At 43.3% G+C, this 20963-nt stretch overlaps 1 protein-coding gene across 6 annotated transcripts in view; it reads right to left on the reverse strand.

The window, feature by feature from the left end:
• Positions 1 to 20963, reverse strand: part of ERICH5 (glutamate rich 5) — a 32788-nt gene that overhangs the window by 3364 nt on the left and 8461 nt on the right. For 2 of the 6 annotated variants that reach the window (XM_005655354.3, XM_021089064.1), the window contains exons 2-3: positions 7685 to 8710; positions 4044 to 4156 (exon numbers count right to left, since the gene is read on the reverse strand). In XM_005655354.3, coding sequence (XP_005655411.1) covers positions 4044 to 4156; positions 7685 to 8710 — 1139 coding nt within the window. Of the gene's footprint in view, positions 1 to 196; positions 241 to 1467; positions 1995 to 2199; positions 3120 to 3349; positions 4157 to 7684; positions 8711 to 20963 lie in introns of those variants that run through there. The other 4 variants (XR_002343195.1, XM_021089063.1, XR_002343194.1 and 1 more) reach the window with 4 other exon arrangements.

The raw sequence follows: 20963 nt of genomic DNA on the forward strand, positions 1-20963 counted from the left end.
TGGCCACACACTCCCATCCTGTTAGTCCCCCAGGAGAAGGTAGAGAGTACCTCTGGCCAAGAGATTTGGAGTCCTGACTGGGATTTCCTAGATCTGCAACTGCCCCCCCCCAAAAAAAAAACCCTGGGGATGTCAGGTGGCAAATCATTTGTTTACTATTTCCCTCCCAGTTAGATATAGAAAATACTGCACTCACCTTACTAGGACACAAACTGAGCTACAAAGTGGCTACGTAGCACCCTGGAATGGAAGTTTTTCAATTAATTTGTTACAGATAGCTCAAGCCTTATCCAACTTGTGCATTTTGAATTTGGAAGCAAAATTTATAAACTCCTCTGAGAGATGGAGATCCGAATGCACTTTGCTATGCTAAGTCTGTCACATCACATTTAGGAAAAAGAAAAATATGCTAACATAGGAAAGGTTGGACTAGTGGTTTTACATGATGCACCTTTCACAGTGCAAGGGCTAAGTAAATTATCATTGATGTTTTAAAATGTGGATACGTAAGCATACACTTCTGTTTTAGCAATATGCACATAGCCTGGCATATACATTACCTTCTTGTGGAAGTAAACAAAAGAAGCTTGATCATCTTTTCAGAGAAGGACTAAAGGATGTTGGAGGGACAGCTTCACAGCCCATTTTATGCCTTTCTGTATTATTTGAGCTTTGCTACGGGCATTTACTAGTTTAGTTTTGTTTTAAAAAATTAATTAGCAGATTATTTAGATGAAATATTTCAATTTTGGAATATTTAAATATGGAACATTTCAATTTTCTTTAAAGGTTTTGAATATGAAAATTATTTTAAAATATAAAATGTATTGACAAGATCTAAAAGAATAATTTCTAAAAATGTCTTAGTAACCACATAAAGGCCAATGACAAAAATAATGAAAGCATCAGAAAGTTATACAAATTCCTGAATTTTTCTAAGAATAGATGACTAAAATCATTAATGGAAACTAATGGGATTATAAAGAATTAAAATTTTTATACATTACAACTCTATAATAATGCTCTTGAGAAAGTTCCTTCAAGAATGAATTCTGAATAGATCTCTTTAATATATGTTAGAGTTTTTTTTTTAAATCTGCACGATAGAGAATGGACCTTTATGCCTATTGAGTAAATGAATCCTACAACTTTAGTACTTGATACAAAAGTACAATTCCACTTTTTAAGGTGGTCTCTCATATTTTACACTAAGCTCTGACATTTTCTACTTATTAGATATCTACACAAAAATACCTTTGGTCATTACCAGCATTTTCAGCAACATGGATGGACCTAGGAATTATCATGCTAAGTGAAGTCAGTCATACAATGAGACACCAACATCAAATGCTTTCACTGACATGTGGAATCTGAAAAAAGGACAGAATGAACTTCTTTGCAGAACAGATACTCAACAGACTTTGAAAAACTTATGGTTTCCAAAGGAGACAGTTTGGGGAGTGGGGGGATGCACTAGGGTTGTGGGATGGAAATCCTATGAAATTGGATTGTTGTGATCATTATACAACTAGAGATGTGATAAATTCATTGAGGAATTAAAAAAAAAAAACATTAAAAAATGCCTTTGGTCAGGAAAAACACCTTTGGATGACAAAATGGAATTTGAAAGATATCAGTTGTGAGTTATATAACTTCCTGACCCCAAAATATGGCTATTTTGGGAACTACACCAAATGTATAGCTTGTTACTAAGTTTGAGCAGCCTTGGAATGAAAATGTTAGTGTCACACAAAATCATATTTTAAATATATTCTTTTTTAGTGAATTAAATTTGAGAACCCTTGATATTTATTATTCATTGATTGATTCAGCAAATATTTATCAAGCACCTATTTTGCTCCATTAAAAGAGCTAAAGGCCTGAATTCAAAGGTACATAAAATAATCTTTGCTCTCAATAAAATCACAGTCCAGCTTCTTTACTTCACAGTGAGAATGAGGTCATCTACTCAAGGAACTCCTCTTGTTGTCTACCTTAGCTCTTTATTTTTATTTTTATTTATTTTTTTGCTATTTCTTTGGGCCGCTCCCGTGGCATATGGAGGTTCCCAGGCTAGGGGTTGAGTCGGAGCTGTAGCCACCGGCCTACGCCAGAGCCACAGCAACGTGGGATCCGAGCCGTGTCTGCAACCTACACCACAGCTCACGGCAACACCGGATCGTTAACCCACTGAGCAAGGGCAGGGACCGAACCCGCAACCTCATGGTTCCTAGTTGGATTCGTTAACCACTGCACCACGACGGGAACTCTCACCTTAGCTCTTTAAAGTCAGAAACATAAACTAACACTAAAGTCATTAAAAGATGATAATTCTTTCTTGTATCCTATACTTTTACAACTAATTACATCATCTTAATAGTCTAATATATAAGCTAAAGAGTCTAGGTAATTCATCTGAGCAGTAATCTTTATATATTTACAAATAAGATAAAGATACCAAATGAGTCCAGAATATCATTCTATCCTGATATTCATAAACACAAGGCATTCCTTGGTGGGCAAGATTGCTATCATTGCTATTATTCACATACAATCATTTGTCAAAAATTATTGCTATCATTATTATTATTCCCATATAATCTTTTGCCAAAAATCCCTTTGGCAACTTTGAAGGAGTTTTTTTTTTCTTGGGCCGCTCCCGTGGCATATGGAGGTTCCCAGGCTAGGGGTCGAATCAGAGCTGTAGCCACCAGCCTACACCAGAGCCACAGCAACGCGGGATCCAAGCCGGGTCTGCAACCTATACCACAGCTCACGGCAACGCCAGTGAAGGAATTCTTAAAATTTCTATGATGCATCATTTTAACATTCATGAAATATTATAACTGGTTTTAAATCTTGATTTTTTTTAGCTTTTTTTCTACTTCTAAAGCCTAATATTAAATCACAGTTATCTTTAAAAAAAAAAGGGGGGGGGGATCCAAGGAATAGACTCCACATAGGCAACAAATCTAGGTTTTAACTCTTGATGTTTGTTGCCTCTGAAATACATTTAAAAGTCAGTTAATTTAAAATGCCTTTAATGTCACTCAAAAGGATAACACCAATTGAAACAGCTCACATTAAGTGTAAAATCAAGGGCTGATTCAAAATGGTACCTAGGAGTTCCCATCATGGCGCAGTGGTTAAGGAATCCGACTAGGAACCATGAGGTTGCAGGTTCGATCCCTGACCTTGCTCAGTGGGTTAAGGATCCGGCATTGCTCTGAGCTGTGGTATGGGTCGCAGCCGCAGCTCGGATCCCAAGGTTGCAGTGGCTACAGCTCTGATTGGACCCCTAGGCTGGGAACCTCCATATGCCGCGAGAGCGGCCCAAGAAATGGCAAAAGGACAAAAACAAAAAACAAAATGGTACCTAAAAAATGTGTAGCCTTTCACTGTGAAAATGCCTAATCTTGCAACAGCACAAGAATCTGCATTCCTTTGATGACAATTTTGTTACCGTATTTAATATACCATGATCAGTAAGGATCTTTGGTAGTAGACCGACTTAAGGTGAGAAGGTAATTAGATGACGTACTTTTCCAGGTTCCTACAAGATCTACATTCTATGAGAGGAAAGAAACCCTAGTTATAGTTCGCCTGTTGCTTGATCATTCTTATTCCACCCTAATTCTTTGTGACTCTATTATCACGAGCTTCCTAAAATTTGCCAACTCCTTTCTCCAGCCACCTATATTTAAAGGTTTATACTTTGTTTCGGGGTCTCATTGTCTACACTGAATGGACCCATTGCCACAGTGAAGAAAACGCCCTCAGACTCTCGAATAACATATATCCTGGTTGGTATTGGCTCTGGCTATTGTAGTTTTGAAATGTGTAACTCTTCTAAGTAGCTAACTATTTACAGCTTAGCAATTTTATGGAACAATGTAATCAAGAACATGATAACCACACTCCTTGTATAAAACTTGTAGACATGAAAAGGTAGGATCTGTAGATCTGTAACCACTAGCTCTGCTGCATTTTTCTGTCGTCTCCATTATAACACGCTGTGTCCATTCGCCCTTCCATCACCGTACCTATGTGGCTGCTGACAGATCCACAGCTTCTCCTGTTTCTTCTTCTTTTGTTTCAGCCCCTTCACTTACTTTCTCATCCTCCATCTCTGTTTCAACCTTTTCTCCTGTCTCACCTGGAAAAGGAACCAAAGGTGATATTAAGAGAGAACTCATTTAGCATTAACAACAAAGTCACAGTTCCCATTGTGGCTCAGCATCCGACTAGAATCCATGAGGATAAGGGTTCAATCCCTGGCCTCCCTCCGTGGGTTAAAGGATCCGGCATTGCTGAGAGCTGCGGTGCAGGTCAGTGTAGGTTGTCGAGCTGGCTCGGATCCCAAGTTGCTGTGGCTGAGGCATAGGTTAGCAGCTGTAGTAGCTCTGATTCGACCCCTAGCCTGGGCACTTCCATAGGCTGCAGGTGTGGCCCTAAAAAGGGAAACAACAACAGCAAAGTGCAGCACAGCTGGTTTCCAATGCAGCCCTTTTGCTCTTTAGGTCTAAACAGTAGGTTTCTCTGGTGATGTCAGGAAAGGCAATCGCCCTGGTTCTCTCAGATCCTCCACGGGGCCAATGTCACTTAGCATCTCTGAGCCTTAGCATTCTCTTATGCAAAATCAGGATGCAGAATTACTGAAGGACAGCAGAACATATTACAAATAGAAAGTTCCATTTATACATAAATCAAAAGGTGGTCTGGGGTGCCTGGCATCCTGTCTTGTTTGGCCACGATTGTGTTTAAAGGAAGCAATTATGAAACATTCAAAGACTGCAAACATTTCAAAGTCTGAGCATCCCACATATAAATCAGTTTCCCTGGGAAGTCAGTTTGAGGGAGTTCTCTGGTGGTCTAGTGGTTAGGACTTGGTGCTTTCATGGCTGTGGCCCAGGTTCATTCCCTGGTTTGGTGACTAAGAGCCCACATCAAGTCACTGCACATCACAGCCAAAAAACAAAAACAAAAACAAAAACAAAAACAAAACAAGAAGTCAGTTTGGGCAGCTTTGGCCCCCAAGCTTTTGAATGGAGCCAAGAACCAGCTGCCTCTTTGGATGGAACTGTGCTCCTGTTCTCTAAGGTCTTTGGTGCCCCCTGGGATGTTACATCTGCCCCTCACTGCACCAAATGTCATTATCCTAGACCCTAAAGACTTGAGTTTGCCAACCCTGGTCTAACAAATATATGCTTTTATTTGCTTCTCCCTTGTTATTCCCAGAGCACTTTTACACATCTTCATTAAAGCAGTGACCTCAAGAGATGATTGAGGTATTTTAAATTCTGCCTTCTTCCCACTAAACTGTGAGCCCCTTGAGAACAAGGATTATACCCCTTATTCCTATGCTGAGCACCTAGTATATGATTAGGCACTCAAAAACTGCTGCATTAACAAATGAAAGAATTAAGAAACAGATGGATGGGAGTTCCCATCATGGCTCAGTGGTTAATGAACCCGACTAGTATCCATGAGGATGAGGGTTTGATCCCTGGCCTTGCTCAGTGGGTTAAGAATCTGGCATTGCTGTGAGCTGTGGTGTAGGTCGCAGACATGACTTGGATCTGGCATTGCTGTGGCTGTGGTGAAGGCCGGCAGCTACAGCTCCAGTTTGACCCCTAGCCTGGGAACTTCATATGCCTCGGGGTGCGGCCCTAGAAAGACAAAAGAACCAAAAAAAAAAAAAAAAAAAAAAAGGAAAAAAGAAAAAAGAAGCAGATGGATGAATGCTCCACTTAATTATACTGTAGGATGAAGCTATAATTTACCAAAATGTAAATCCTGCCTCAGAAATTTTTTTCTTGGCTATGCTTGCAGCATGCACAAGTTCCCGGGCCAGGGATCAAACCTGCACCACAGCAATGACCTGAGCCACAGCAGTGACAATGCTGGATCCTTTACCACTAGGACATGAGGGAACTCCAGAAAGAATTTTTAAATTATAATTCCAATAAAGAACAATATAGATACCATTTACTTTATACCAGTAAAGTGCATTTTAAAAAAACGCCATTTGCCAAGACATAGTACATTTCTCTAGTCTTCTTATAAAGATAAAGACTTCCCCTAGCCTAGGAACCTCCGTATGCTGCGGGAGCGGCCCTAGAAAAGGCAAAAAAAAAAAAGTTTGGAGTTCCCGTCATGGCGCAGTGGTTAATGAATCCGACTAGGAACCATGAGGTTGCAGGTTCAATCCCTGGCCTGGCTCAGTGGGCTAAAGATCCGGCGTTGCTGTGAGCTGTGGTGTAGGTTGCAGACATGGCTCAGATCCCACGTTGCTGTGGCTCTGGCACAGGCCAGTGGCTACAGCTCCAGATTACACCCCTAGCCTGGGAACCTCCATATGCTTCAAGAAAGGCCCTAGAAAAGGCAAAAAGACAAAAAAAAAAAAAAAAAAAAAAAAAAAAAAGGGCTATAAGAGGACAGGAGTAGACCAACAGTAATTTTCTAAGGATAAGATTGGCAACGATGAAAATTACACTCTGAGAGCCATTATTTGTGTATTCTTTGATTAAAAGAGTCAGTTCCAGGAGTTCCTGCTGTGGCTCAGCAGGTTAAAAACCCAACTAGTATCCATGAGTGATGCAAGTTTGATCCCTGGCCTTGATCAGTGGATTAAAGATCTGGTGTTGCTCCTGCATAGGTCGAAGATGCAGCTCAGATCTGGTGTTGCTGTGGTGTAGGCCTCAGGTGCAGCTCCAGTTTGACCCCTAGCCTGGGAACTTCCACATGCTGCAGGTGCAGCCATAAAAAGAAAAAAGAAAAAAAAAAGGTCAGTTCCTTCACAGACAATCTTTATTTTGGAGCCTCATACCATCATACCATCATACCATGGAGCCTGATGAAGAATAAACTTGGGAAAATTCAAAAATTTTAACATGCCTTCAATATTCCCTTTTATTTAACAATGACACTCTATGTTAGGAGTTCCCATCATGGCTCAGCAGTAATAAACCTGACTAGTATCCATGAGGACACAGGTTCAATCCCTGGCCTCACTCAGTGGGTTAAGGATCCAGCGTTGCCATGAGCTGTGGTGTAGGCTGCAGACATGGCTTGGATCTAGCGTTGCTGTGGCTGTAGTGTAGGCTGGCAGCTGCAACTCTGATTCGACCCCTAGCCTGGGAACTTCTATATGTCGTGGGTATGGTCCTAGAAAGCAAAAACACAAAAGCAAACACAAACCCAAGGTTAAAAATCTGGACGCAGGCTATGCTTTAGAAATATTTTTGCTTGAAAGCTAAATGCCTCTTTTCCAGGCAAGAAAGCCTTTTTGGTTTAGATCAAATGAACTTGGAGTTCCCATTGTGACACAGCAGAAACGAATCCGACTAGGAACCATGAGGTTTTGGGTGCGATCCCTGGCCTCACTCAGTGGGTTAAGGATCCAGCATTGCCGTGAGATGTGGTGTAGGTCACAGACGTGGCTCGGATCCAGCATGGCTCCAATTTGACCCCTAGCCTGGGAACCTCCATATGTTGCGGGCGCAGCCCTAAAAAGCAAAAAAAAAAAAAAAAGAAAAAGAAAGAAAGCAAATAATAAAAAAAAAAAAACTTCACCCACTTGAAATAGAGATTCCGGGGGTCAGCCACCACCCACCTCCCCCACACAGAGATGATCTTACGAAGCACATTTGACATCCTGAATCTTTGACAGCATAACTTTTACCTTCAATGTGTTGGTCCTCTTTGTTAGTGTGAATTTTTCTGACCATTTCCACCTCTGCCCCTGTCTCTGGACTTCCTGCTGGATGTTCCATGCTTCCAACTGCTCTCCCAGGTGGGATCTGCTCCATGTTTCCTGGACTCTCAGGCGTTGTATGGAGCAAATCATCCTTTACAGCTGTTTCCACAAGCTGACTTCCATCTGATACTCCCAGTGTTCCATTCTCTCTGGGAGTCATCTCTAGAAGTTGGGGCTGCTCATCTGTCTCCAGGGTTTCCTGAAGTTGCTGCTCTTGCTCTGCTCCCACAAGCTGACTTCTGCCCAATATGTCCAGAGATTCATTGTCTTTGGGAATTGTTTCTACCAGCTGAGACTGCTCATCTTCTCCCAGGGTTTCTTGAACTTGCTGCTTTGCAGCTGTTTCCACAAGCTGACTTCCTTCCAGTATTTTTGGAGATGCCATCTCCTTGGGAACTGGGTCTGGGAGTTGGGACTGTCCATCCTTTCCCACAACTTCTTGAGATTGTGGCTCTCTAGCCGCTTCCAGAGGTGGGATTTTCTCGGCTCTTTCTAGAGGTTTCATCTCTCCAGCTGCTTGTGGCTTCTCAGTACTTCCCACTGCTCCAAGAGAGGTGATCTCTCCTGCTGTCCTCAAAGGCTGACCCTTGGCTTCTGCTCCCAAAGGTTCAGTCTCAGCATTTCCTTTAAAAAGTTGAGCCTCGGTCACTGCTTCCACATCCTTCTTCGTTCCTCCTGCTTCTGGAGTATCATCCTTGCCATCTGGCTGAGGTGGCTCAGACTCCATCAGTCCCTCTAGAGGCTGTGTCTCCTCTGTGGATCCTGGTGGGTCTGCAGCATCCTTTGCCAAGGGCTGTTCATGGAGGGACTTAACACCATTAGCTGTAGACACAGCAGAAATCTTGAGCTTTTCTAGTGGAGGAAGGCTTCCCTTTTGTACCTGGCCATATAAAGTCGATTCTTTTCCCAGTATATGTGGTTTTGGCTGGACTAAGCAGGACTCACTTTCTTCTATGGTTGAAAAATACATATTTGAAGTTATTTTTTTGTTATTCATTTGAAAAGAAAAAATACAAATTACGGTTTAGTTTTTATCCTGAGAAAGTATATTGCTATCAAGAAGTAGATTTAACAGTTCGAGACAGTTCTGGGTACAACTGAGTTCAGGGAGACCCTACCGTGAACCGAACATGCCCTAAGACAAATCTCAAATACCTCATCTTAAACATAAAGGTTCTCCAAAATCAGAGGTTTTTTCTGTTTGCTCCTTCTGCACCTTCTCATGGCTCCTGTCCCATATTCTAATTTAGTATATTTTGTTTCTTCGTGTTCTTTCTCCTCCTTAGGCTTAGAAGATAGCACAGCCCAAGAAATGGTCATTGGGCTACTAGGGAGGTCTTACCTTCCACCAAAAGCAGAATGGCCTTCAGTGAAAGAAAAAGTCCCCGTGACAGAGAAGCCCTGCTAGGGAAAGACTAAGATGTCTGGGAGAGAAAGTGGAAGGTATGGTCCAGCCTGAGTTTCATTGAATGTGGGGGGCACAGTGGGAAGAGAAATCAAGAGAGTTGGGAACAATGAGGTACCACCTCATACCAGTCAAAATGGCCATGATTAATAAGTCTACAAATAACAAATGCTGGATAGGGTGTGGAGCAAAGTGAACCCTCCTACACTGTTGGTAGGAATGTAAATTGGTACAACCACCATGGAAAATGGTATGAAGGTTCCTCGTGAAACTAAATATACCACTACCAGCAATCCCACTCCTGGGCAGATGTATGAACAAAACTACAATTTAAAAAGATACATGCACCCTATGTTCATAGCAACATTATTCACAATAGCCAAGACATTAAAACAACTTAAATGTCCATTGACAGATGAATGGATTAAGATGATGTGGTACATATACAATGGAATACTACTCAGCCATTAAAAAGAATGAAGTAATGCCATTTGCAGCAACATGGATGCAACTAGAGATTCTCATACTAAGCGAAGTAAGTCATGGAAGAGAAAAATAAAAACCACATGATATCACTTATATATGGAATTGAAAATATGGCATAAATGAATCTATCTACAAAACAGAAACAGACTCACAGACATGGAGAACAGACTTGCGGTTGCCAAGGGGAAGGGGGAGGGAGTGGGATGGACTGGGAGCGTGGGGTTAGCAGATGCAAATCGCTACACTTAGAGCAGATAAGCAATGAGATTCTACTGTAAAACACAGGGAATTGTTTCCACTCTCTTGCAATAGACCATGATGGAAAATAATATAAGAAGGAGCATGTATGTACATGTATGACTTGATCACTTTGCTGTACAGCAGAAATTGGCACAACATTGTAAATCAACTATACTTTAATTTAAAAAACGATTTTTTTTTTTTTATCTTTTTGCTATTTCTTGGGCCGCTCCCGCGGCATATGGAGATTCCCAGGCTAGGGGTCTAATCAGAGCCGTAGCCACCGGCCTACACCAGAGCCACAGCAACGCGTGATCCGAGCCGCGTCTGCAACCTGCACCACAGCTCACGGCAAGGCCAGATCGTTAACCCACTGAGCAAGGGCAGGGACCGAACCGGCAACCTCATGGTTCCTAGTAGGATTCGTTAACCACTTAAAAACATAATAATTCGGGGAAAAGATCAATGATCTGTTTGGTGAAATATGACTGTGCCATGAAAAAGGTGATTATGAAGAACACACAGTAAAATTTTAAAAATAATTATTATCTAATAAGTTAAATATCAGCACTCCAGTTGAATTAATCAAGTAAATAGTGCACATAAGGCATGTAAATAAGTATTAGTACCAAGGTCTGCTGTGCAATTAAATGCTCCATAAATTAGCATATGATTACAGCAGTCTTGCTCATTGGAAGGTAGAAAGAGAGGAAAAACAAAGGAGGAAGTGCTGGGAGAAATTAAACCAACATGTTGAAATGGGTCTCTAGGTGGTATATTTCTTCTACCTTTTCCCCCCCAAAGATAGTTCGTTCCTTCTTTTTTCTTTCTTTCTTTCTTTCTTTCTTTCTTTCCTTTCTTTCTTTCTTTCTTTCTTTTTCTTTCTTTCTTTCTTTCTTTCTTTCCTTCCTTCCTTCCTTCCTTCTTTCCTTCCTTCCTTCCTCCTTCCTTCCTTCCTTCTTTCCTTCCTTCCTTCCTCCTTCCTTCCTTCCTTCCTTCTTTCCTTCCTTCCTTCCTCCTTCCTTCCTTCCTTCCTTCTCTCTCTCCCCCCCCACTCTACTCTCTCTCTCTCTCTTTCTCTCTCTCTTTTAGGGCCATACCTGCAGCATATTGAAGTTCCAGGCTAGAGGTTGAATCAGAACTTTAGCCACCAGCTTACACCACAGCCACAGCAACGAGGGATCCAAACCACATCTGTGACCTACACCACAGCTCACAGCAACGCCAGATCCCCGACCCACTGGGCGAGGCCAGGGATGGAACCTGCATCCTCAAGGATACTAGTCAGATTTGTTCCACTGTGCCACAATGGGAACTCCCAGTTTTTCTTTTCTCATTCTTTTTCCCTAAGTTACCCCTGCCCCCAGTTGCATATGTGTACAGTTTGATGCTTATATTATAGAAGTTAAGATATACAACTGAGACTCAGGGCTCCCATTGCCCCTTCTCTAGAGTCAAATACTTTCATTCTTCTAGCTATTTTGGAGAGATATTTTTTCTCTATCTCCAAGTGAATTGCCACTCTATAATTTTGTAGTTTGGGTGTCTCAACTCCCTCTATGAAAAATAAAAACGTAGATCTTTCTTCCCCACCTCTATCATCCTTCACCCTCTCCCATTACATATTCACATTTCATTTCAATCAGTAGTTGCACATTAGCAATGATTTAAAATCGTAATCATGGGGGAGTTCCCGTCGTGGCTCAGTGGTTAACGAATCCGACTAGGAACAATGAGGTTGTGGGTTCAATCCCTGGCCTTGCTCAGTGGGTTAAGGATCTGGTGTTGCCGTGAGCTGTGGTGTAGGTTGCAGACACGGCTCGGATCCCCGAGTTGCTGTGGCTCTGGCGTAGGCCAATAGCTACAGCTCTAATTCAACCCCTACCCTGGAAACCTCCATATGCCTCGGGAGCAGCCCAAGAAATGGCAAAAAGACAAAAAATAAAATAAATTAAAATAGTTATCATGTAATTGGGGTGATAGGGCTATTTAGTTATATGTACATATTATGAATATATCTGAAGGACTGAGCCATGTGGTAAGCTATTACGTGTATAAACAATTATTTGTTTTTCCCCGAGTTAGTAAGCGTCATGGTCCACTACTTCCTAGTTTAGATATTTTCATTAATTCATCTCACTGCCCATTGCCCCCCCCCCGCCTTTTTTTTTTTTTTTTTTTTTTTCTGCCCCAAAGCATATGGAGTTCCTGGGCCAGGGATCAGATCCACACCACAGTTTTGACCTAAGCCGCAGCTGCAGCAATGCCGGATCCTTAACCCACTGTGCTGGGTCGGGATTGAACCTGTGTCCCAAGACACTCACAATCCTGCTGTGCCATAGTGGGAACTCCCAATTGTTTCTCTTTTTAATACATTTATTCACATCAAATAGTCTCCCATTCTAACACTGGGGCTGTTTTTTTTGGGGGGGGGAGCGCAGGTGCCCATGGCATTCGGAAATTCCCAGGCCAGCCTTCCAACTCTCACCGCAGCAATAACCCAAGCTACAGCAGTGACAACGCTGGGTCCTTAACCCAGTGAACCACCAGGGAACTCCTGGGACTGTGACTCCCCCAGTGGGAAAGAATTTGAATCCAAAACTGGAAAAGCAGAGTTCAAAGAGGGTTTTGTGAGACACAGGGCACAGGCTGTGGACTCTGAGGTCCCTAGGAAAGGGCTGGGAGGAGGGCTCTCCTTCACCTCCCCCTCCAGCCTCATTGTGCATGAAGCCTTCAAATTAACAGCATGGAAGGCAACTTAAGAAAAGCGATTTCTCAGGTCTATAAAGAAATTCATTATGACAAGACAGTTCATTTAGATACCACACAAAGGATGTTTAGGTGATGGTTGACTTAGGGAATTGACAAGGAAATATATTATTATACTAATCACAGATGTCTGCCAAATTATATTTTCTGATAAAATAGTTATTACAATGATCAGTACTGTCAGTTAAATGAGACGAATGATTTTCATCCAGCTGTGCCAGCTGGGGGTGCATTCGAATGGCATCATTTTTCTAGAGCAAAGAGCTGTGGGGGAAGAAAATGTGTTGACATACCCAAATCATTGCTTCTCAGTTTTATATTTTGAGAAATATATTATGCTATCAGGCTACATCAAGGTTTTTTTTCCCACCAAAACCAAAAGCTCTGTGAAAATGTATTTATCCACAAATGGTCTCTTAAGTGTCCAAGGAAGCTATCCATTTTTGCCATAATTAGAGCATCTATGCCCATGATCACAGTATCAATTTTCATTCTTAGAGTTCCCTGGTGGCTCAGTGGGTTAAGGACCTGGCATTGTCATCGCTGTGGCTCAGGTCCTTGCTGTGGTGTGGGTTCCATCCTTGGACTGAGAATTTCCGCATGCCCCAAAAGTGGCCACAAATTTTTTTTCTTTTTTTCTTTTTTTTTTTTTAAATATAACGATTTTTTCCCCCATTATAGCTCGTTTACAGTGGTGTCAATTTTCTACTGCACAGCATGGTGACCCAGTCACCCATACATGTATTATATTCACTTTTCTCACATTATCATGCTCCATCATAAGTGACTAGATACTTTCCCCAATCTTACTAGTATACGTGAAGTAGGGAAATGTCCTCAACATATATTTTTATATTGCAACCTGAAAATAGTCAGTCAAGCTAGGAACTATTACCAAAAAAAGTCACTGTCTCTAATATTTTTCTGGAGTAGCCCCCCAAAACCTAAAACATCTTTAAAATGATCACTGAAAATTAGAGAAAATGCTAAAAGTGAAGTGACACACTCATTGTGCGATTCATGTTGATGAACTGCGCCCTGAATTTTGAAATAAATACATTTTGGTGGTACTAACTTCTCACTAATCACTCAGTAATTCTTTTTCCTATGTGACAGAAGAGAGTCATCTGCACTAAAAGGGCGGACAGAGATTGATGACCTTGAAAATGACACCTCTAAGGTACTGGTTTGAATCCTGGTTCTTCCACTCACTAGGCTTGTTAAGCCTCTTTGTGCCTCAGTTTTATCACCTGTAGAGTGGGAAGAGGGGCAGTCAAGTTGTTGTGAGGATTGCAGGAGTTAATACCTGGAAAGCACCAGCACAGCCACTGGCACCCCCAAGCGCCAGTCAAGTGAGCCACTGAAAGCATCACACTCCATTCAACAGCCCGAGCAAGGAAGAGACTGTGGCGGACACACAGAAGAGAAAGGGTATTCCATTCATTCTAAGACCTTCAGAAAAGAACAATCAGGAGTTCCCGCTGTGGCGCAACGGGATAGGGGATGCCTCTCTGATAGCAGGACACAGGTTCCATCCCTGGTCTGGCGCCGTGGGTTAAAGGATCAGGTGTTGCCTCGGCTGTGGTGTAGGTCACAACGGTGGCTCGGATCTGATCCCTGGCCTGGGAATTCCATATGCTGTGCGGCAGCCAAAAAGGAAAAACCAGAGTAAATAAATGAAAAGAGTTGGAAAACAACAGGTTGTTTGACACCATCTCTCAGAGAACACAACAATAAAGACTACAACAATCACAAAGCTTCCTTTCTTCTTTTCTTCTTTTTTTAATGTTTTCATTTTTTTTAGGGCCACACCTGCAGCATATGTAAGTTCTGCAGCTGCCAGCCTACAGCCACAGCAACACAGGATCCAAGCCGTGTCTGCAACCTACACCGCAGCTCACAGCAGCGTCGGATCCTTGACCCACTGAGCAAGGCCAGGGATCGATCCTGCAACCTCATGGATACTACTCAGATTCGTTAACCACTGAGCCACAACAGGAACACCCAAAGCTTCCTTTCTTATCCTTTCAATGTTTTTATCCCAAGCTGCTGAAAGACGTACAATTTTGGGGTCCGTTTGACCTCCTTCCTCTTCAGCTGAAGCAGAGCAGGGCATTCCAGATGGTTCTGATGTTGAGCGTGAATCTTGATCCCACCATTTGCTTAACTGTGCCATCCAGACCAGTCACCAAACTCGCTAGACCTGTTTCCTTGTCTATCTCTTTGCTTTTCAGGCTTGTTAGGATAATTGATCACTTTGAGGTGCTTTGTGTAATTACCCTACATGGTGTGTAACATGAGAAAGTACTCAGTAAACAGGCACAAGGCAAATGGATTTGCAGGTTTCTCAGTGCACGGGGTGTCCTGCAGAAGGGATGAAAGAGAGCTGGACTCCAGCCTGTGTGCACCAGCAAGGCTGTGCGAGTCAGGCGTAGGGAGGCCTGCTTTTGCTAATTTCACGAAGGTCCTCTCTGGGCCAGCGGTGGCCCTGTCAATCAATTACAGCCAACTTGGCAACAGAAAGAATGAATTGCAGCATTAAAGGGCTTGGATAAATAGTCCTCTAAACACTACAAAGTTGTCAATGCTGATCTATAAAATTCTGTTGCTACCATGCCAAGCTTTGAATTACGGTTGTTGATATATAATGGAGCAGTATTCATAATGTCAGCCATGATTTGACCAGACCTGAAGGCCATTAATAAAGGCCACTGTTAGCTTTTATGTAAATAAAGATGTTTCATTCTCTTTGTTGGCTTTGATTTCATTTATTCATCAAGTGCCTACTATGTGCCAGCTCTGGGCTAAACACAAGGGTTATAGCAGTTAACAAAGACGCTCTGGGAGCTCCCGCCATGGCTCAGTGGTTAACAAATCCGACTAGGAACCATGAGGTTGCGGGTTCGATCCCTGGCCTTGCTCAGTGGGTTAACAATCCAGCGTTGCCATGAGCTGTGGTGTAGGTTGCAGATGCGGCTTGGATCCCGCGTTGCTGTGGCTCTGGTGTAGGCTGGCAGCTATAGCTCCGATTAGACCCCTAGCCTGGGAACCTCCATATGCCGTGGGAGCGGCTCTAGAAAAAGGCAAAAAGACAAAAAGCAAAAACAAACACAAAAAAAACAAAGAAGATCTGGTCCTTTCCATCCTCGAGTTTACTGTCTGCAGGGACACTCAAATAATAGCCACTTCCTTTATTAAGCACAACTTGGTACCTACGTATTACCTCTTACCCAAGGATCCCCACACTGTCCCCACGGTTTCGTGATTCCCCAACATACCTTCTTGAGGTGGAAGTAGGAGCTACATCATTTCTTCTGGCCCTCTAACCTGAAAAGCAGTGAGATCTTTTGTCCACAAACAGAAGACATTCTAGGTCTAATCTGTATTATTATGTAATAAATGTTGTGGACAGATGCATTGTTTCCACATCCGAAGTTGTTTAAGGATGTGTCTGTTTTCTGAACTCTACAGTTTATCAAATCATACACTGCTCTGGGCCTAATCCTTGGGTGCTCATTATCTCTCTTGATTCTGTTGTAAGTTGATCCATGCACAAATTTGTTGTGACAGCTGAACTAACAGAACCCTCGTTGCAAGCACCGTTGTGATGGGCACACAAAGAAATTAAATCCTAGGCCACATTACAGAGGGGATTAGAACCAGGGCTAACATACCTGAAATTCACATGGTAAAAGCTTTTCTACTCAGTTCATTACTCTAATCAAAAATGAAGTTTCTGACCAACAAGGAGAAAAATTTGAGGTATTTCCTATCCCATGGCTAGCACATATCAGCCACCACAAAGACCTCACTGGCTTGTCTGCTGAGTTTTCCAGAGAATCAGTGGAGAAGGGGGATCCTGATAATAACCTTTGCTGCCTCCATTTCTAGCTTTTAAGCTTTAGAAACCAGGGATGCAGCATGAGTCAGCTCCAAGGGAAGAGGCCACTCATTTCTCATTTTCTTTCTTTGCTTTATCCTCAATTCCACTCCACTTTCTTAAGGCTGCACCTGCAGCATATGGACGATCCCAGGCTAGGGGTTGAATGTGAGCTTCCGCTGCTGGCCTACAGCACAGCCACAGCAATGCCGGATCGGAGCTACATCTGCAACCTACACTGCAGCCTGCAGCAACCCTGGGTCCTTAACCCACTGAGCAATGGCAGGGATCAAACCCGCATCCTCATGGATACTATGTCAGGTTATTAACCCACTGAGCCACAATGGGAACTCCCCACTCCATTATTTATCTATCCATAGAACAAATATTTGTGGAGCTAATAGTGGTGCTATTCTAGATGTTTTTGCCCGTTTCCCTCATCAAAGTATGTGAAGATATTGTCCCTGTGTGCCATGGCTCTGATGTCAATCCCGAAGGGTACATTCTACTTGTCAGTAGGTGTTTAAAAAGGCACTCATTTTGAAGACAGGTGAAGTTGGGCAATATCCCATGTCACTGGAGTATGAAACCATTAACCGGAAGAATCCTACATAGGGCAAATAAAAAAATCACAGAAACCACTTCCCATTTCTTAGTAGAACTACCTGAATTTACATTATCTAAAATTAGTTTTGACATCGAGAGCTAAGTACAATAAAATCTAAAGGTAAATCTAATTTTGAAATGTAACTGTAGAGAAACAAGAACATGTACTTGGAAAGATTCTTCTGGAACTCTTGATAAGTGGAGATGGGGGCTTCTGCCAAGGGAATAGGCTGACACCTAAGAGATGCATAGTCACCTCTTTCAGATATAATTTTCCAATTTTATTGTCTTTGGTTTATTTTAGACTCCCATAAGATAAACTCTTACTTCCAAAAAGCTATTGCCTAAAATATCTCTTTGGGGCGCTCCCTGGTGGCTCAATGGTTTAAGCGTCCAGTGTCAGGTTGGTGCTGTGATATGGATTCCATCCCTGGTTTGCTGTGGGAACAGCCAAAACCAAATAAACAGGAGTTCCCATTGTGGCTCAGCAGTTAATGAACCAGACTAGCATCCATGAGGAGGTGGGTTCAATCCCTGGCTTTGCTCAGTGGGTTAAGGATCTGGTGTTGCCATGAGCTGTGGTGTAGGTCACAGATGTGGTTCAGATCCAGTGTTGCTGTGGCAGCAGTGTAGGCTGGCAGCTGCACTTCTGATTTGACCCCTAGCCTGGGAACCTACATATGCTGCAGCTATGACCCTAAAAAGGCAAAAACAAACAAAAAAATCACTTTTGGAATTATCAACAGTACTTACTACTACAAAAGATGTTTCACTGATAGATGAAAGAGCAGTGGGCAGACCAGGGAGGATTGAGAGCCCACCAGGTCTTTGAGCTGCTGCTGCTACTCCTCTCTGAGGTTAGGGATCCACATGCAATTCAGATGACTTTGCTGCCATGGTTAGTGCAGATCACACTCCTCAGAACAACTCTATGAAACAGGAACTACTGCTAATTCTATTTTACAGATGACATCACTGAGGCAGAAAGAGGTTGTGAGGCTCCAAGTCACACAGCAAATAAATGACCCTGAACCAGGATATGCACCTAGACAATGTAACTCCAGACCCACATTGTATTTATGATTTATTTTTGGCCACACCTATGGCATGCAGAAGTTACCAGGCCAGGCTACAGCAGGAACCAGAGTCAGGGCAGTGACAATGCTGGAGCCTTAACTGCCTAAGCCATCAGAGAACTCCAGGCCCACATTTATTTTTTCTTTTTTATTCTTTTTTTTTGGCCTCACTTGAAGCATGTGGAAGCCCCCAATCCAGGGGTTGAGCCACAGCCACTGTAGAAGCACCGCCAAGTAGCTATGTTGGGAGCCACACGAGAAGTCCATGGCCCATGTGGCTCAGAACTCTATACTGTCCCTTGGCATGTTGAAATTCTCTCTCATGTGTGCCCCAACCTCCCCCATTTCTCTCTCTCTCTCTCTCTCACACACACACACACACACTAGTTCAAAGTGCACAGGTAATCAGAGCCTCTCATAACCATCCAGTCAGTAGAGGCTACTCCAGGGCAAATAAAGGAAAGGGAAATTTGAAGTTCCCATCGTGGCGCAGTGGTTAACGAATCCAACTAGGAACCATGAGGTTGCGGGTTCGATCCCTGCCATTGCTCAGTGGGTTAAAGATCCGGCGTTGCCGTGAGCTGTGGTGTAGGTTGCAGAAGCGGCTCGGATCCCAAGTTGCTGTGGCTCTGGTGTAGGCCGGTGGCTACAGCTCCAATTCAACCCCTAGCCTGGGAACTCCATATGTCAAGAGAGCAGACCAATAAATGGCAAAATGACAAAAAAAAAAAAAAAAAAAAAAAAAAAAAAAAAAGGAAAGGGAAATTCGCCAAAAGAAGCTTTATGGTTCCTATCAGTCTCAGGAAAATGGAAAATGCTAAGAAGTAGGAGGGGAGAAGTTCCTTATCATTACTTATAACAGTGAGAAAGAAAGAAGCAAGGATGGAGTTCCCTGATGGCCTAGCAGTTAAAGGATCCAGCACTGTCTCTGCGATGGCTTGGGTCTCCGCTATGGTTTGGCTTTGATCCCTGGCCTGGGAATTTCTGCGTGTTGTGGGCTCAGCCAAAAAGAAGAAGAAGAAGAAGAAGAAGAAAGAAGCGTGGAGGCCAGCTGGGGGAGGGCATGTGAACAGAGGTCCTTGCTAGGGTGGCTGACGGCAGACATTCTCTCCTAGAAAGAGAAACTACTGGTAGAAGTGATAGAGCAGTTGGAATGCCTAGGCCAAGGTTTCCGAGCTCTTTACTGTCCCAGCCCGTGTAGAATGGGGTATTTGTGCAGCACGCAGGGACACGTGGAGGACGCTGTACCCGGGGGCCTCGTGCCATCCAGACACTGCCCTGTTGCCCTAAAGGCAGGGAGGAACGTGGGCACACTGAATTCTTTCTCACAGGCTGGGAAGCTCTGATACATACAACACAGGGACAAATACGTTTCTGTCACCAAAAATCAATGAGTGAAGCATTAGCTGGGCAACGCTGAGAAGACAGATGAATCAAGTCAGTCTGCAAAGCGTGAAATGTCCCCATCCTGCAGGGACCCTTTAAGACTATGTCACCTGGGGTCTAATCGGAGCTGTAGCCGCCAGCCTACGCCAGAGCCACAGCAACGCGGGATCCGAGCCGTGTCTGCAACCTACACCACAGCTCACGGTAATGTTCGATCCTTAACCCACTGAGCAAGGCCAGGGATCGAACCCTCAACCTCATGGTTCCTAGTCGGATTCGTTAACCACTGCGCCATGACAGGAACTCCAAGACTAGGTTTAAAGAAAAGCTTCTTATTAAGAAGAGCAGGAAGGACCTTTGACTGAGTATGAAGACAAAGACATTGCAGGCTGGAAAAGACGTACAGTCCCCAAATGAGTGTCCTGGTAAAGCAAGCAGACAATTACATGATAGACCAAAAAAACAAATGAGGAGTTCCCTTTGTGGCTTGGTTGTAATGAATCCAACCAATATCATGAGGAATCGGGTTCGATCCCTGGCTGTGCTCAGTGGGTTAAGGATCCAACAGTTGTTGTGAGCTGTGGTGTGGGTCACAGACGCAGCTCGGATTCCACGTTGCTGTGGCTGTGGTGTAGGCTGGCAGCTGCAGCTCCAATTCGACCTCTAGCCTGGGAACTTCCATATGCTGCAGGTGCAGCCCTACGAAGACTAAATAAATAGATAAATAAATAAAACACTTGATTTGATGGTACATCCTTATGATTGTAAGGGAAGGAAGCAGATCACAAGGGCCTTTCTTCTATCGGACAGAAGTGGAGTCAATCACTGACCCTTGGGGCCTGGCCTGGGGAAGCTAGAACAGAGGAATCTGGAATAGTCACAAAGAAGCTGGCCAAACCTGGGGCTCAGGTTGTACGGAAGGCTTGTTGAGCAGCCTCTTGACCACAAGTAATTTTAATCGTTATTCTATAGAGTCAGGTTCATTTTATATTTACCTGTCTTAGATGATGTTAATTGTTTTTTTTTTAATCTTTTTAGGCCCTCACCCGCAGCATATGGAGGTTCCCAGGCTAGGGGTCTAATTGGAGCTGTGTCCGCTGGCCTACGCCACAGCCACAGCAACACCAGATCCGAGCCGCGTCTGCAACCTACACCACAGCTCACGGTAATGCTCGATCCTTAACCCACTGAGCAATGGCAGGGATCGAACCCGCAACCTCATGGTTCCTAGTTGGATTCGTTAACCACTGCGCCACGACGGGAACTCCGTTAATTGGTACTATTTTGATACCCACTTTGAATTATACTGTCAGGGCCATAAAGTAAGTTGTATGTACATGAAATGTCACTTTCAGT

This window comes from Sus scrofa, chromosome 4, assembly GCF_000003025.6.
Source record: "Sus scrofa isolate TJ Tabasco breed Duroc chromosome 4, Sscrofa11.1, whole genome shotgun sequence".
Classification (NCBI taxonomy): domain Eukaryota; kingdom Metazoa; phylum Chordata; class Mammalia; order Artiodactyla; family Suidae; genus Sus; species Sus scrofa.